Source organism: Astyanax mexicanus, chromosome 19 (assembly GCF_023375975.1).
Source record: "Astyanax mexicanus isolate ESR-SI-001 chromosome 19, AstMex3_surface, whole genome shotgun sequence".
Taxonomy (NCBI): Eukaryota; Metazoa; Chordata; class Actinopteri; order Characiformes; family Acestrorhamphidae; genus Astyanax; species Astyanax mexicanus.
In genome coordinates, this window is record NC_064426.1 from 37,651,611 (window position 1) to 37,668,721 (window position 17,111).

General features: G+C 37.5%; 1 protein-coding gene across 1 annotated transcript in view; it reads left to right on the forward strand.

Annotated features, from left to right (window-relative positions):
• The window catches only part of usp43b (ubiquitin specific peptidase 43b), a 152,815-nt gene extending 137,269 nt beyond the window's left edge, over positions 1 to 15,546 (forward strand). Inside the window, exons 12-15 of the mRNA XM_022665042.2 lie at positions 2,978 to 3,320; positions 6,199 to 6,357; positions 9,725 to 9,895; positions 13,723 to 15,546. Coding sequence (XP_022520763.2) covers positions 2,978 to 3,320; positions 6,199 to 6,357; positions 9,725 to 9,895; positions 13,723 to 14,864 — 1,815 coding nt within the window. The 3' untranslated portion in view covers positions 14,865 to 15,546. The remainder of the gene's footprint in view (positions 1 to 2,977; positions 3,321 to 6,198; positions 6,358 to 9,724; positions 9,896 to 13,722) is intronic.
• The last annotated feature ends 1,565 nt before the right edge of the window (positions 15,547 to 17,111 follow it).

Below are 17,111 nucleotides of genomic sequence, written 5' to 3' on the forward strand. Positions count from 1 at the left end.
GCTTGTTGTTAAGTAACATATGACATTGCAAAGACTGTTATAAGTGTAAAAATGTCTATATTTTAAAACATTTATAACTGTTATCAGTGCTGTTTAGTGCGGACTAAACCTGCATTATACCGGATCACCAGAGCTGTTTTTTTTTTTTTTTTTTACAAAGAACACAGCTCACATGGCATCCATTCATACCACAGACCAAACTAGACATTTTAAAATAAAATAGAATGACATCTTTAAACTGATCTTTAAACTTATTATGAACTTTTCACCTTGAGAAAGCAGTCTAGATGTCTGGTTCTTTTTTCCTTTAAGCAGAGTTATTTTCCTGTGACCTTTAAGCTCTTTTCAACACCACTTTATGAATATTTGCTGCAAGACATTAAAACATTCCACTGACGCTGATGCACACAAGTGGTTGTAAATTGCTTCTAGCACTTACAACACGTGCACAGACTTTAAAATCTGCTTTAAACTGATAAAGGTTTTCTGTTCATTCACCCATTCACTATAATAGCCTTGACTCAGTAGAAAGCACATGTGGAAAGTGAAATAAGCCATTTTACTCATAAAGGCCAGTGAATGAAAGTGGGACAGTATGCAATAAGAGATAAAGAAAAATCTGAATCTTAGATATTGTAGAATAGATAGCATACATACATTAAAAGGCACACTTTCGTTTTGATCAAAGTCAGGTTATTCATTATGCATGATAGAGTAATGTATCTTTATAGTGAAACATGAAAAAAGCTTTTGATGTTGACCCAATTGCCTGTGATCGTCTTCGTGTAGGGCCTTAGTGCCATTTCTTCAGAGCAAAAGCAACATCAGAGGCGTGCCTAAGAAGAACAGAGTCTAAATATATGAATATACATACACTGACTTGGCTCACGATACCATATTATCACATAGCTCTGGAAAAAAATAAGAGAGCACTTAAAAATGATGAGTTTCTTTGATTTTACCAAATTGAAAACCTCTGGAATATAATCAAGAGGAAGATGGATGATCACAAGCCATCAAACCAAACTGAACTGCTTGAATTTTTGCACCAGGAGTAAAGCTGTCATGGTCAGAACAGAATAGCAGACAAGCGCAGATACTGATAAAAACAAAGTATGTTTATTATAATAATAAACAGATGTAATCAGGGTCGATACAGAAATAAGGGTGATCACCAGTAGACAGAGCAATGAGGACAAAACCATACCATAAACGAGAGACAGTCCAGAGTTCATACACAAACAATCCAGTATCAGAGATAATCCAAGAGGCGGTGGTGAAAGTACAGTCCAGGTCATACACAAACAATCCAATATCAAAGGCAGAGGCAAGAATCGGCGTCGAGAAAACAAAAAGCAAGGTCATACACAAAGTAAACTGAGACAAGAGATAAAGTAACGCTTTGTACGAGGATAACCTACAATACGCGGTGTGGTTGTCTGTTTGGCGTGCACCTTTATAGTGCCAGTAATCAGTATTCGGGACTTCCAGGAGGAAGCAGGTGAGGTGTCACGTGATCAGGTGAGTGCGTGATGTCAGCGGGTGGTGCATTCTGGGTAGTGTAGTTGTTAACCTGAGAACCTCCGTTAGAGCTTGGTGTGGAAGGGACAGAGGAGCTAACAGCACCAGACGTGACAAAAGCAGCATAAAGTTATCCAAAAGCAGTGTGTAAGACTGGTGGAGGAAAACATGATGCCAAGATGCATGAAAACTGTAATTAAAAAATCAAGCTTATTCCACCAAATATTGATTTCTGAACTCTTAAAACTTTATGAATATTAATATGATCTGGTTTTCTTTACATGATTTGAGGTCTAAAAGCTCTGCATCTTTTTGTTATTTCAGCCATTTCTCTTTATTTTCTGCAAATAAATGCTCTAAATGACAATATTTGTATTTGGAATTTGGGAGAAATGTTGTCTGTAGTTTATAGAATAAAACAACAATGTTCATTTTACTCAAACATAAACCTATAAATAGCAAAATCAGAAAAAACTGATTCAGAAACTAAAGTGGTCTCTTATTTGTTTTTTTTCCAGAGCTGTATAATACGTTTCCCACTATAGCAATGATATAACAAAACCGTGATTCTCTGGTACTCAATATATCACAAGACACTTCTCTTTGAGGCTTCATGGCATCTGTCTTGCTGAAGTTTCACACAAGTTCACAACAATATTCTTCACAGCAGGTTTACCGTATTCATTTGATTATAGGGCCACCATGTGGAGTAATGAAGCAGTAACTTTAGTAAGTTAAATTAGGGGGTGTGTCTTAGGGAGTTTAGAGCGCTGTGTTTCAGTAAAAATAATAACCATATGTGACGCTATGTATTGTTAATGTATCTCAAACAAAAACAATACAAAATACTAGTGCATCTCAAAAAAATTAAATATCATTGAAAAGTTACTTTATTTCAGTGATTCAGTTCAAAATGTGAAACTCATATATTATATATAATATATAGATTTATTCCACACAGAGTGATCTATTTGAATAATTTTCTATTTCATTTATTATTGATGATTATAGTTTACAGCCAATGAAAACCCCAGAATCAGTGTCTCAGAAAATATGAATGTTATATAAGACCATGAAATCTGCATCTCCATAAAAGTTGTCAGTAGCAGAGGGAAGCATGAAGTGCTGTAGGATTTTGACTTTAGACTTGATAATAAAACACAGTGGATCAACACCAGCAGATGACAGACATGGATCTCCAAACCATCACTAATCATCAGTAAATTTTACATTTCATTTGTAAATCAAGGGATCAGAGTCTGGAGGAAGAGTGGAGGACTAGTGTGAAGTTTCCACCAATCAGTGATGGTTTGGAGAGACATGTCATCTGCTGGTGTTGATCCACTGTGTTTTATTATCAAGTCTAAGGTCTGATATTTTCTGGTAATATTGGATTGTTGAAGGAATGCTTTAAGTACTGTCGGGGAGTTTAACCCCTTACTCTCTGTTCACTCAGCTGGCTCCTGACGACGCGTGGAAATGCCCGCACTGCAAGCAGCTCCAGCAGGGCACGGTCCAGATGAGCCTGTGGACGCTCCCAGACATCCTCATCCTCCACCTGAAGCGATTCCGGCAGGTGGGCGAACGGAGGAACAAGCTGTCCACGCTGGTCCGGTTCCCTCTGACGGCGCTGGATATGGCGCCTCACATGGTGAAGAGAAGCAACTTCACCCGACTCCCTCCAGGGTGGAAACACCAGCCACAAAGACCCGAAACGGCCCAGCAGGCCCAGGACTTCCTGTACGATCTGTACGCTGTGTGCAACCATCACGGAGGCATGCATGGGGGACACTATACAGGTAGGTGTACTCATGGTAAATTATGTAAGTAGTCTGGGATACATTTTATGTAGGTTTTTTATATTTCAGGATCAAATAGTATTAGCATTCTGTGCACAAGGCCTAAATATAAATATATAGTGGCCTGAAAAAGTATTTGCCCCCTACAGATTTCTTTTGTCATACTGATATTATTTTTTATAATCAAACAAACTTTACTATCAGACCAAAAATAATAAGAGAGCACTTTAAAATGATGAGTTTCTTTGATTTTACCAAACTGAAAACCTCTGGAATATAATCAAGAGGAAGATGGATGATCACAAACCATCAAACCAAGCTGAACTGCTTGAATTTTTGCACCAGGAGTAAAGCAGCATAAAGTTATCCAAAAGCAGTGTGTAAGACTGGTGGAGGAGAACATGATGCCAAGATGCATGAAAAAACTGTGATTAAAAACCAGGATTATTCCACCAAATATTGATTTCTGAACTCTTAAAATTTGAATGAATATGAACTTGTTTTCGTTACATTATTTGAGGTCTGAGAGCTCTGCATCTTTTTGTTATTTTAGTCATTTCTCATTTTCTGCAAATAAATGTTCTAAATAACAATATTTTTATTTGGAGTTTGGGAGAAATGTTGTCCATAGTTTATAAAATAAAACAACAATGTTCATTTTACTCAAACATAAACCTATAAATAGCAAAATCAGAGAAACTGATTTAGAAACTGAAGTGGTCTCCAGAGTTGTAAAAAGCCCTTTTTGTATGATAATTTTATTCAAGGGAAAACTATCCAAATCAATCTAGCCCTGTGTGAAAAAGTGTTTGCCCAAGTCGAATGACTTGATTGTGTCACACTTAGCGGCAGCAACTGCAATCAAGCTTTATATATAACTGGGAATGAGGTTTTCACATCTCTGTGGAGGGATTTTATTCCACTCTTCTTTACAGAATTGTCTTAATTCAGACACATTGGAAGGTTTTCTAGTATAAACCACATTTTCTCAATCAGTCTTTAACTAGGTCGCTCCAAAACCTTAGTTCTGTAGACTTGTTTGTGTGCATTGTATCATTGTCCTGCTGAAGAACCCAAGTAGGCCTGAGCTTAGTTACTAAAAAATGTGGGGGTTAAATCGGGCTCGGGCTCATACTGACAGTTTACAGGGCGGGTTGAGTTGGGATTGTAGTCCAAGCAACAAAAAACACTGGCAAGTGACCCTGCTATCATATAGAGATAGTAGGAGAAAGCTTTATCATAGTTTTATTCTGAGTTTGAGAGACAGATACATGTGTACAGATTGTTGTAACTACAGCACACACCAAAACACTGGTCGCAGACGTGACAGGTTTTCTAAAACCCCGCCTATTATCAGCAGGCGACCCTCAGCATCAGCAGCAGCACAATGCAAACACAATTGGCCGACGTCCAGCTGAGCAGAAAGTAAAGCAGCATACCTCTGGCCGTGTGAAACAGGTTTAGAGCTGTATAAATAAGCTTAGCAATAGTCAAGCTGTCAGACCCTCAACTAACTAATTAATCATACTATTATTAATGATTATACAGTGTTGGTTGTGCTGTTGATTGCATTAACAGACGCTCTGTACAAATTATTAACTTACTTTTTCAAAGAACTTAAGCTACGTTCACATTAAAAGCCACATTGCTCAAATCTGATTTTTTGCCGATTGGATTTGACTGTCTTGACGGTTCACTTTCACAAATGTAAGTGATCTTTATCTGTGTGTAATGTGAACAAATCTGTCCCTGAAACGCCTCACATGCGCACATTGATACATGTAGAAATGTTGCCTTCTTCTCCAACAACAAAAATCCTCATATAAAGGGAAAGTAGACAGCTGGTCTGAAGTTCATGCTCAGGTCGAGGAGGTGAAAAAAAACCAGGTGGTTTGCTTTTGCTGTTTTTTTTTTTAGCAGCTACAGCTGCACAGCTGCACCAAGAGATACAGTGTGGGTAAGAGAGAGAAGCACATAGCACTAATGCTAATGCATAAAAGCAAAAAGACACATGAATACTGATTCATATCGCATGTCCATGAGTCGGATAGGTATCCGATTAAGGAACACATATTAAAGTTACTCAAATCTTTTTTGAAAAAAAAAATAAAAAAAACGGATTTGGCATGTTCACACAGCCACAAAAAAATCAGATCTGAGCCACATTGAGCAAAAAACAGATTTGAGTCACTTCAGCCTGGTAATGTGAAAGGTAGCCCAAGTTTGATAAAATAAAATGACCACTTTGATCTAATTCCTTTATAGCCAATAAAAAAGTGTGTAGTTTTTAACTTTTGTGTAGTTTTTGCTTGTCTGTTCACATGGACAATTCAAGCCAGATGCAACCAGTCACAATCATTACCACCCACTGCACTGCTGTCTACTGTGGGTGGTAATTTAGCCTTCTGTTAAGTGTATTTCCAGTACACACGAGACACTGTGTATAAAGCAATATTAAATGCCCACTTCAAACATGGAATTTCCCATCTATCTGAATCCATCAATCCAGCTGTTTAAAGTACTGCCACTATGATCAGGAGATTGTGGTTTGTTAAGGTTTGAATCCCAGTCATGCAGCTTGCTATTAGCTGCCAGAGCCCTGAGAGAGCACAATTGGCCTTGCTCTCACTCTGGGTGGGTACAGTAGATTGCACTCTTTCCACTCTTTACTCCTAAGGTGATGCAGATCAGCACAAGGTTGCGTCTGTGAGCTGATGTATCAGAACCGAGTCGCTGCATTTTCCCCTGAACGTTAGCGCTGTGATGCTACTCAGCAATCCTGCATCAGATACAGCAGTTCAAAAAGAGGCAATATGTGAGCAGATGTGTGTGAATGTTAATTTACTGCAACTTACCTCTATATGTTTAATGTGTACAGCGTTCTGCAGGAACTCAGTAGACGGTCAGTGGTACGGATATGATGACAGCAGTGTAGAGCCGGTGCCTGAGGGGGAGGTGTGCACCCGTGGGGCTTATATCCTCTTCTACCAGAGACGCAACAGCATCCCTGCATGGTCAGCCAGCTCCTTTCTTCCAGGTCAGCATTCATCTTCTCAGCACTGCAAGGATCTGTATTTCAAACAGAATCTGTTATGTTTTCTGTCTACCTGGAACAGGTAACAGAAAGTTTTGTGCATCACATATAAAGGTCTGTCTGCCACTGGTGCTGGAGAGTAGTTATATTAGCCACATAACCCTGTACTACTGTGATAAAAAAAAATATGCAAATGGTGACGGCCATTTTTGTAGTCCCTATGAAGACCATCCTCAGTTTACAGAGAACGTTAGAAGATTCCAGGAAGGTTAGCCTGTAACGTTACACAAGTAATGTTCGAGGAACGTTCTGAAAACATAATGGCATAAGGGTGGTTCCTGTTTCCTGTTCCCTCCAGTATATTTATACCCCAGTGTTTCCGTTTTCCGTTGTCGGTTCTTGTACACTGCAAAAAATCCATTGGCAAAAACTAGACAAAATTAGACAAATTAAGACCAATATATATATATATATATATATATATATATATATATATATATATATATATTAAGCAAAAAAAATCTGCCAATGGGGTAAGCTAAATTGTCTTAGTAAGATTTCTTACAAAAAGCAATGACAACGTCTCAAAATGAGTAAAGTAACACCTAAATCAAGCAAAAAAAGTCACTGTTTTTGGACACAAGAATCAGAATAACTTGATTGCTGCTTGATTGTGCTTATTTTGAGTTCAAATTACTTAAAATAAGGTACAAATTCTAAGTAAGAATGATTAAGATAATTATCCCTAAATAAGCAAAATAATCTAACACTTACACACAATGCTTAGTAAGACAAAAAGTCTTATCAGAGATGAAAATAATGTTTATTGCCTTAAATTTAGAACATTTCACTTGCTAAGATTTAGTTTTTTGCAGTGTACGTTTTTACGTCAGTCAGGTTGCATGTTTCTTTGTTTTGTTTTCTCAGTTTTCTCAGTCTACATGTTATCTTTCTTGTTGTTTTAGTTTTAGTTTTGGATTTACTGTTTCTTTGTTTTCTTCATCTGTAAATAAATAACTCGCAATTGCGTCCGCTCTCTGCGTACTCTCCTTGCTGATCTGATCATGATCAGATTTCTGCCTCTATTAGATAACAGTGGCTTCGCCTTCCCTGGGCTTCCGGTGCTTTAGCCCCGAATAATTTTCCAGTAGCCCCGAATCGTTTCGCTCAGCTCAGCTGTATTATTAATGAGGAGACAGGCCACTGACTGCTGTGTAATTATGAAATGTCTTAATGGCAAACACGGTGTCGGTTCAAGGATAAAGTTCCACCTTTCAGCAAGTCTTTGTGATGTATCAAGAGCCACGGTATCCAGGGTAATGTCAGCATACCACCAAGAAGGACCAACCACATCCAACAGGATTAACTGTGGACACTGTAAGAGGAAGCTGTCTGAAAGGGATGTTCGGGTGCTAACCCGGATTGTATCCAAAAAACATAAAACCACGGCTGATCAAATCACGGCAGAATTCAATGTGCACCTCAACTATCCTGTTTCCACCAGAACTGTCCGTCCGGACAATAAATGATTGTGGTCCAAAACCAGGTGTTTCATTTTCATTGTCCAACCCCTGTATGTATATATATATATATATATATATATATATATATATATATAATTAACTGGGCTGAGCCCCGGATCTTTACATATCCCCTGTCAGATAATATACATAAGGTATACATAAATAGTTTACTTAGACTTCTTACATTGGATCAAGGCCTACAACTCAATTTAGGAAATATATTAATATAATTAGAGTTGGATTGTGACTCAAGACATGTATACACTTACTCTCATTTATTTTGGTTTTATTTTATGGTTTCCAAGCAGAAATCTGATTATTGCGTGACTAATGTAAACTCTAAATGAGTACATTAAAGGGTTAAAAATAAAGTTTAAAGTTTGGAATAATATAGAGAGATAGATTTAACCCAGGCTTTAGCTGAACTCCTGTTAGTGGCGCCAATCCTTAATGATAAATCAAATATAAAAACTGTAGCAAGGTGTAACATGCACTAATATTCAAAGTCCATCTTTGGAAGAAAATTGCACTTAATTCGAGTCCACATGAATTAGAATCTTCAAATATTCAGAATATGGATACGGAACAGCGTTGATTGGCAGGGCTTTTGTCACTGTGTGAAAATGAAATGCAGGTGAATTTCTGGAGTTTTTTATGATTGACAGGGCTGATATGAGCACAGTTGCCTCTGTTGGTTTCCTGTTGATAATTAACTGCAGGGGGGCGCAGAGTGTTCCAGTGGTCTAAAGCGCTGCCACTATTACTGGGAGATCACTGGTTCGAATCCTGGTCATGCAGCTTGCTATGAGCTATTGTAGCCCTGAGAGAAAGCACAATTGGCCTTGCTCTCTCTCTCTGGGTGGGTGGGTACAGTAGATGGCGCTCTTTCCCCTCATCACATATAGGGTGAGGTTGATCAGCACAAGGCTGCGTCTGTGAGCGGATGTATCGAAACCAAGTCGCTGCGCTTTCCTCCGAGTGCACTGTGATGCTTCTTGGAAATGCTATATCAGCAGCAGTTCAAAGTTTCATCTGAAAAGCACGAATCATGTAAGATTTGTGTACAATCTTATAATGAATTAATTAATGTCTTCACTATTCCTGACTATATCCAAATTCTCACTGGCACCCACGTTTGAGAGTGGGAAAAATGGGAAAACTTTGGAAAATGGGAAATATTTTTTGCTTTTTTTTGATAACATATTTGATATGTGTAGGGTGTTTATATCTTCTTTTTTATTTTTTTTAATGTGTGCTTATATTACTTTTAATTTATGTATATGCATTTTACAGTCTTAGAAATACAGGGAATTAATGCCTGAATTAATGTATCAGAGGTTCTCTCTGATGGGATGTAAAAATGTGTACTGTAAGGCTTGTTTCTTTCCCAAAAAAAAAAAAAAAAGAGAAATTGCAATTTTTACACAATTTACAAGCTCAAAGGAGCTCCACACTTTTTATTGGTAGAATTCCCAGGGCCCTGATATTTAAAACGAGGCAATTAGAACTTGAAATTAAGCCAAAAAAAGAAAGAATAGTGTAAAAGAAACAATAATATTTATGCATTCATGCTTCTTTGAGTTTGTTAATGGTGTAAAAATTGCAATTTCTTTACACAGTAAACTCTATGCCCCTATAACTAGCATTGTAAGCCTGTTGGGAGCTTCAGCTAAAAGCTCTGTATTTTGGGAATGCCAGGGGAGAACATCTGTGGGCTATTCAACAAAAGTTTGTACTCGTTTTTATGTTTCACTACAACCCAAGTTCATTTCAGACCAGGTTTCTCCTTAAAGGCAGAGAGATTTTACAAGCTTGTCATACACTGACAGGCTTTTATCTTCTCACAGGTTCTACCAGACCCTGCACGTCTAATCACTGGCTCATCCGTCTGACATCTCTGACAGCCAAGAATCATCCCTCCAGCCCAGCAACCAAGACCTCCAGCTGTTCCTCTGCACCTGAGCCTCAAACACCTACCATTCCAGTCTTCCACGAGCAGTCTGGTAAAGGAGACAGTGGTCAGTTATTTCTCTGTTTTATAGGGTTTTATTCATCTAATTACAGAGTCCTGATCTGATCTGTGGAATTTTCCTATAGATTCAGTGGTGCTGGAAAGTTTGTGAACCCTTTAGAATTCCTTTTATTTCAGATATTCCTACAGTTAAGTCCTACAAGTAGATAAGGAGAACCAAACTGAACAATTAAGAGAAAAAAATTAAGTATTGCTCTTTTATTTACTGAGGAAATTAAAAATCCAATACATAATTGCAGCTAAATGTTTCCAGTACCTGTTGATTAGTCCTGAACATCAGCTTGGAGGAATTGTGCCCCTTCCTCCATAAACCTAAAACCTAAAATCTTCATCTCTGTTATGGTGGGAGTCCTCCTTAAAACTAGGAGGAATTTCTACTGAAAAAATCAAGACTTGGTTCAAAACGTATTCTTATTTAACCATTCTTTGGTAGAACAGCTTGTGTGCTTAGGGTCATTGTCCTGTTGCATGACCCACATTCAGCATAAAGTTCGGTAACACTTTACTTGGATGGTCCATTTGATGGCCTCTTTGATGCTCAACTGACATTCAACTAACATTCAACTACATGTCTATTAAATGCAAATAAACTAAAAGGTGAAAGAAAATGATTCTCTATTGAATAAAACCCTACATTCAACTCTAACCCAAACGCTTATCTTAATATTTTAGGATTGGGTTTAGGGTTAGATTTTAAGCTTAGGTTAAGGTTAGAGTAAGGGTTAGGTGTAGGGTTAGATTTTAGGGTTGATTAAGGGTTAAGGTTAAGGTTATGGTTAGGTGTACGGTTAGATTCTATTTTGAATGATTTACATTTAACATAGGGTTAAGTTAAATTTAATAGGCATTCAATTCAGTGTTAGTTGAATGTCAGTTGAGCATCTACAAGGCCATAAAATGGCCCATCCAAGTAAAGTGTTGCCTAAAGTTCTTTACTTGAAGCACGATTCTAGATGAAAGGTAATATTTGGAAAATGTATTGAAGTTTAGAGTGCTTTACTGATCTTAAATTTAAGCTTAAAATAAATAAATAAATGAAATAAATAGAAAATGTGTTGGAAGGACTTTAAACCGAACATCTTATAGCTCAATATCTTATGGATCATCCTCCATGACCCAAGACTAATTTTATATAGTTTCATGCACCTTTATTCACTTAAATTATAAAGATTTTTTTAGGAAAAAGTCACACATGCCAACAGTTACTCAAATACATCTCAAAGAGTAACTAAACTCTAAGACATTTGTACATTAGTTGAAATGTGCTGCACTGCAGTAATAATCTATACCAGCCCTGCTTTAACCGTTAAAAATTAGATGCAATTATTAAGAAAATTTAGATATTTGACCATATTTTGAACAAAAGTGTCCTCAATAAAGTCAACATAAAATAACATTGATTTTCTTTGCTGTTCTTGTTTTACAAGTGTAAGACTACAAGCTGATCTGATGACTTTTATTAAGACATGTAGCGGATAGTGGATAGTGATTTAGCTGCAATGGCTAACGGCTAACCAGCTAACTGTATTTCTGAGCTAAATTAATCTGATCTAACTGATTTCCTAATTAATTCTGTTGAAAACACGCCAGGTCGGATTCTGAGAGATGTTGAAGTATAATTCTATCACAGTGGTGTTCGGCCCTTCACTCGCTCTGATTGATTTAGACAGGGATATGAGTCTTGAACCACACAGATATGGCAGCCGGTTTCCTTAACTTTTTTTTTTTAAAGTAATGGGAAATAAAAACTTGAGTTAACATATATTAAAACATCAAGTTATTACAACTAAAGGGGAAATTTAATTATTTTTAAGGTGGCCCAGGGGGAATCACTACACACTGATGGTGAGTGTTAGTCAGAAACTGTTGGACACACCCAGTATGCAAATGGATTGTGACAAAAGCCAATGGAAAAGAAGCTGTTAATGACAACAGACTAAACTCAGTTATTATAAGTTGGTTCAACTCAAAGATCTCAGTTTGAATAGTACAGTATATGTGCCCACAAATGTTCAACTAACTCAAAATAGTTGAGTATTGTTTAGAAATATTCAATTTTATGTAAAACAGACTTAAATCATTTGAGTTTAAACAACGTATGGGTTTATTTACAGTGCTGTGGACAGATGTTCTGACATTTACTAGTATATGCAGAATATGCTCAAGAATATACCACGATACTACAACCACCATGTTTAACAGATAGGATAAGGTTGTTTAGGAATGCAGTGTCTCTGATTTTACAAACATAACGCTTCTCATTTAAACAAAACAAAAAAACAATGTTGGTATCATTCATTCACAAAACATTGATTCAATACACTTCTGGCTTGTCCATGTGAGTTGTTTTAGCAAACTTTAGACAAGCAGCAATGTTCTTTTCACAAAGCAGCAGCTTTTTTTTTTGTGTAACCTTGCCATGCTCACCATTGTTGTTCAGTGTTCTCCTGATGGTAGATGTATAGACCTATAAACAATTACGTTAGCCAATGTGAGAGGTTACCTTGGGTTCCTTTGTGATCCCCCAGACTATTACACTGCTGGCTCTTTGTGTGTTCTGTGTTCTTCGATCACTCCTCGGGAGGGTGATAATGGTGTTGAATTTCCTCAGCTTGTACACAGTCTTTAGACAGAGATGTGTTGGTAAGCTTTTCCAGCCGGATGTGTATCAACAACTCTTTATCTGAGCTCCTCAGGAATCTTCTTTGTTTGGGCCATGATTCACCTACACCAACATGTTGTGTTGTGAAGGTAAGGATTTGATAGATCACTGCTCTTTCAATAAACCAGGCTCCGCCTACTGATAGCTGATTGTCAGCCCATTGATTTAAAATTCAATTTCACCTTCAAATGATCAAATGATCAAATAATCCTAAAGATTTAGCAGGTTTGATCATTTTCCTCAATAAATAAATGTGTAATGTTTTCTGTTATTTTTAATAGTTCTCAAATGTATAGTAAATATAGTAAAAAAAAAAGGGTTCACAAACTTCCAACCACCCCTGTAACTTTATAGAATTTATTTATTTTTAATTACACTGTTGTACATTACCTTACGAATGAGCATAGCTGTCAAACATACTGTATGTTTTTGCATTATCAATGAACGTCTATTTTTTGGCGCTGGTCTATTTTTATGCGACACAAGTAAGGAACAGGGGTGTCGCCACTGTGTGGTGTTAAAGTAAAGTTAAGTAAAGCTAAGCTAAGTGAACAAAACTGTAAAATAAAGTCAAACAAGCGGGTTTAGGATGTTAATCTCAGCAGATTTCTCTCCTGAAAACGGTTTATTTGGGTGAGTAAAGTGCTTCCGTTTATTTACAGTAAGCTTAGATTTCCAATATTCCACTATAGGGCTGGGTGCAGCAGCAACATTAGCATTAGCAGCTAACCGCTAGTGCTAGCCACACTTAGAGCTAGTAAATGCCACCCCACATTGTTACACTGAGGAACCCTGAGTGTTCCGGTAAGCTAGGGCGATATTAGCAGCTAATGCTAATGCTGCTCCAGCAGTGCTAGCCAGGGTTAGCAGCAGGCTACAGGTTTATAATACTCACCTCTGAACTGCGAACGAGCTAGCGCTAGTGCTGGAGAGCTAAACCGCTGCACTTCAGCAGAGTGACTTTTTTTGCTGCTACTTACAACCCAACTGGTAAAATTTATAACGTGCAATGACGATTTTTGGGAAAATTAAAGGATTTCAGAGGATTAAATTTTAATTGCCTTATAATGTGAAAAATATAGTAGTTACTAGATTTATTGAAGTCTATATTCACGTTTTTATATCATTATCCCTAATTTTCCATGCCTCAGATGGATTCGATTCAAGAGCCTTCGTCCGCGGTACCCAGGGCCGCAGTGTGAGCATGCGCTCACCAAGCAAGAACAAGGAAAGTTTAGGCAAGGCGCTTCCTCTACGCTGGTCTTTTGGATCTAAAGACCACAAAAAACCTACTTCTGCCACCAAGGCTGTACCAACTCAGCCTGGAGAACTGGTGGAATACCTGGAATCTGGACGGAGACCACGGTGCACCAAGGAACCCATTGTTGGATTAGTGGCTAGCCCCGCTCAAGTGAAGGCCCAGTTCCAGGAGGGAGACTCGCTAAGCTCCCCTAGTGGCAGCAGTAGCTTTAGCGGAGTGGAACAGGGAAGCTCACCCAGAGTTCCTGAAGGCCAGAGCAGACCAGCTTCAGAACGAGGCTCTGTAGCTACTGCTGCTGCTTCTGCTGCTGGAACTGCTACAACTCTTGCTAAAGGAAGGGGGCTCGATGAGGGCTCGGTTGCCAGACGGAGCTCCAAGCGAAGCAGGCAGGAACAGCATGGCAAGATGACTCAAGATGGTCAGTCCATCATGGTTAGCAGTGCGCCAACTAGTAGAGACTCTACATTGAAGAGACTGTGGAGTCAGCAAGCTGGTGCCAACAGAACTCCTCCTACTCATACTCATACTCAAACCCAACCAGAAAAAGAGGCGACTGAGAAAATCCAAGATGGCGTCCTGTCCTTTTTAAAGATGGGCAGCCAAGCAAAGGCAAAGGAAGGACTTGGGAATAAAGAAACTGGACAAGGAAGAACGCCAACGAATAAGAACCCAACCAAGCTCTCGCTGTCCAATGGAACTCTGAATGGAGTGGTATCAGAAGACAAGAAGTCCAACAGCGCCCATCGTAGCAGCAACGGGCACCACAACAGCAAGGCGCTGGTCATTGGACGGGAACACCACAACGGTTCCGCCAACGGAACTGATATTAAACGAGCTCACAGTTCTTCAAGCATTCAGTCTAGACTGGACTTGAGCTTGAGGAGGACAGTGTCTCTCCAGAAGAACGGGCCGCTCATGCCGGCCCATAAAGCCCTCACTGCAGAAAAACCGTCCTTCGCCACCCTGCAGAGAGCCAGATACAGCACCACCTCACTGGGCAGGCAAAGACCTGTGCCCGAGTCCTGCTTCTGATGTCCAGGTGTTCTGTGTGTATCTACAGTATGGTACTCATGTTTTTGTGGAACATTTTTTTTGACAGTATGTGCCTCCCGTTATATAACAATAATATTATTATTAATAATAACCTCCAAGATGTTTCCACTGATATCTGTTTCATCAACTGTTTCAACCTGGAACAAAAAGAAAATCTGGTAACACTTTATAATAACTTTCATTAATATATTTTAATGGTAACACTTTGGTTTTAAGGAACACAAATTAGGTGGTTATTCATTTCTTAATTATTTGCTTAATTAAGCCTTAATTAGACATTTGTACATGATCTATACACTACTTATTAGGCTTCATTCTGTGCTATTGGTGTTATTGGTGCTTAATTAGGGGTCTGTTATGTGGAAATGATTAATAATGGCTGTATTAGTTCTCATAGTGCACAATAAACAGTTATGTTAGCACCCTGTTAAGCAGATTATTAAGCATGAACTGTTAGCTAATTCTACATGTTATTAGTGTAGAATTGGCAGCAGTTAGATCTACGTGATTTTGGCAAGGTTATGGCTGTGCTGGAGTTTAGTTGACTAAAGTACCATATTCTAAAGTGAGGATCTGTTCATCACTAATTAGACACTAAAAATAACTAAATAAACATTTAATCAATAACAGACCCTTAATTAAGCACCAATAACACTTAATAACAGAGAATAAAGCATAATAAGTAGTGAATAAATCATTTACCAATGTATAATTAAGGCTTTATTAAGCAAATAATAAGACAATAATAAGCGCCTAATTTGTGTTTCTTAAAATAGTGTTACCATTTTAACTAATAATTAATAGATGTAAATTTAGCATTAGTTTATAATAATTTGATCATTTGAATATTATCAATATTTACATACATTATCAATTGCAGTTCATGTTGCCATTATGTTCATTAGTATTTACGAATATGTTAGCAACGGATCAGTTCCTTAAAATTTAAAAAAATATTAATTATTAATCATTAGTTAATAGTATATTAATGAAAGTTATTATAAAGTCTTACCGAAACTCTTAAGTAAAGCCAACAAATCCCACCACTAATTAATGCAGGTGCCGGTCACATATAATAGACCCAAACTCCAGGTCCAGAGGGCACCACTGCTGCTATCAGGATGCTTTATTCCAACCAAACCCCACAGAAATGTATTAACTTTAATTAGAGCCAAACATCAAAAAAGAGCTACAAATAACCAGATGCATTTTAATCAAAAATGATGGTCCCACTTTATATATAAGTATCTGTAATAACTGTGTACTTACACAATCCAAGTATCAACAGTGGGAATATTGGTGAAATACATGTGTAAAAACACATAACCTGTAACAATATGTACATCAGTATCAGTTAGACATAGCAGAATATAAAATAAAATCAGATTTGAATGAAATCACAGCCCTAAATACATACCAGACTAGAGCTGTTGGAGAAATATACACGAAATATTCATGTATACACAACATATTCCACACACAGACACTATTACATGTTTGAGATGTGTACTTTACCAGTAGTTACACTGTTATTACATGGATTGTTAATGTGTAACTACACAGTTATTAGAGACACTTCTTATAAAGTGGGACCAAAGTAGTTTCTAGCTGTATTCCAAAGCCTAGTCTGCAGTCAAGGTAAGATGGGTCCTTGTTAAGACTGACCAATGACCAATGAAGCTTCATGGGGACATCACCACAGAATGTGTATAATTATGTATAATTATATATTTCACAAAACTATAATTATAGTCTATTTTCTTTTCTTTGTGCTGTATATAGAAAATGGTGCGCAACCAAGGGAAGGATATAGGAAGGATACATCAGTTGCGCCCAGCTGATTGAAATTAGCTGTATGTGAAGGGTCCAACTTCTATCTCGTATTGCAGATTTTTTTGCCTAGTACAATTTTAAAAATCCAAAAATAATTATTTAAAACATTTGTCTGCCATCAACCATGTAGACATTTCAGCCCACACCCCCAACTAGTCCCACATACTGTACTTATACCAATAAATCAGTATTTTCTGAAAAATTATAGCGGGTGAGCTAGTAGATATCAGGCCATATTCATGTTATTGTTAAGGCGATTTGTCTTTAATAAAAACAAATAGTAATAATATGATACATATAGAGTAATATAAGTCTATTTGGTGCAGAAAGCATATAAAGCCTTTAAAATCATTATTTCATAAAATCATTCATCTTCTGCATATTAAAAAAGAT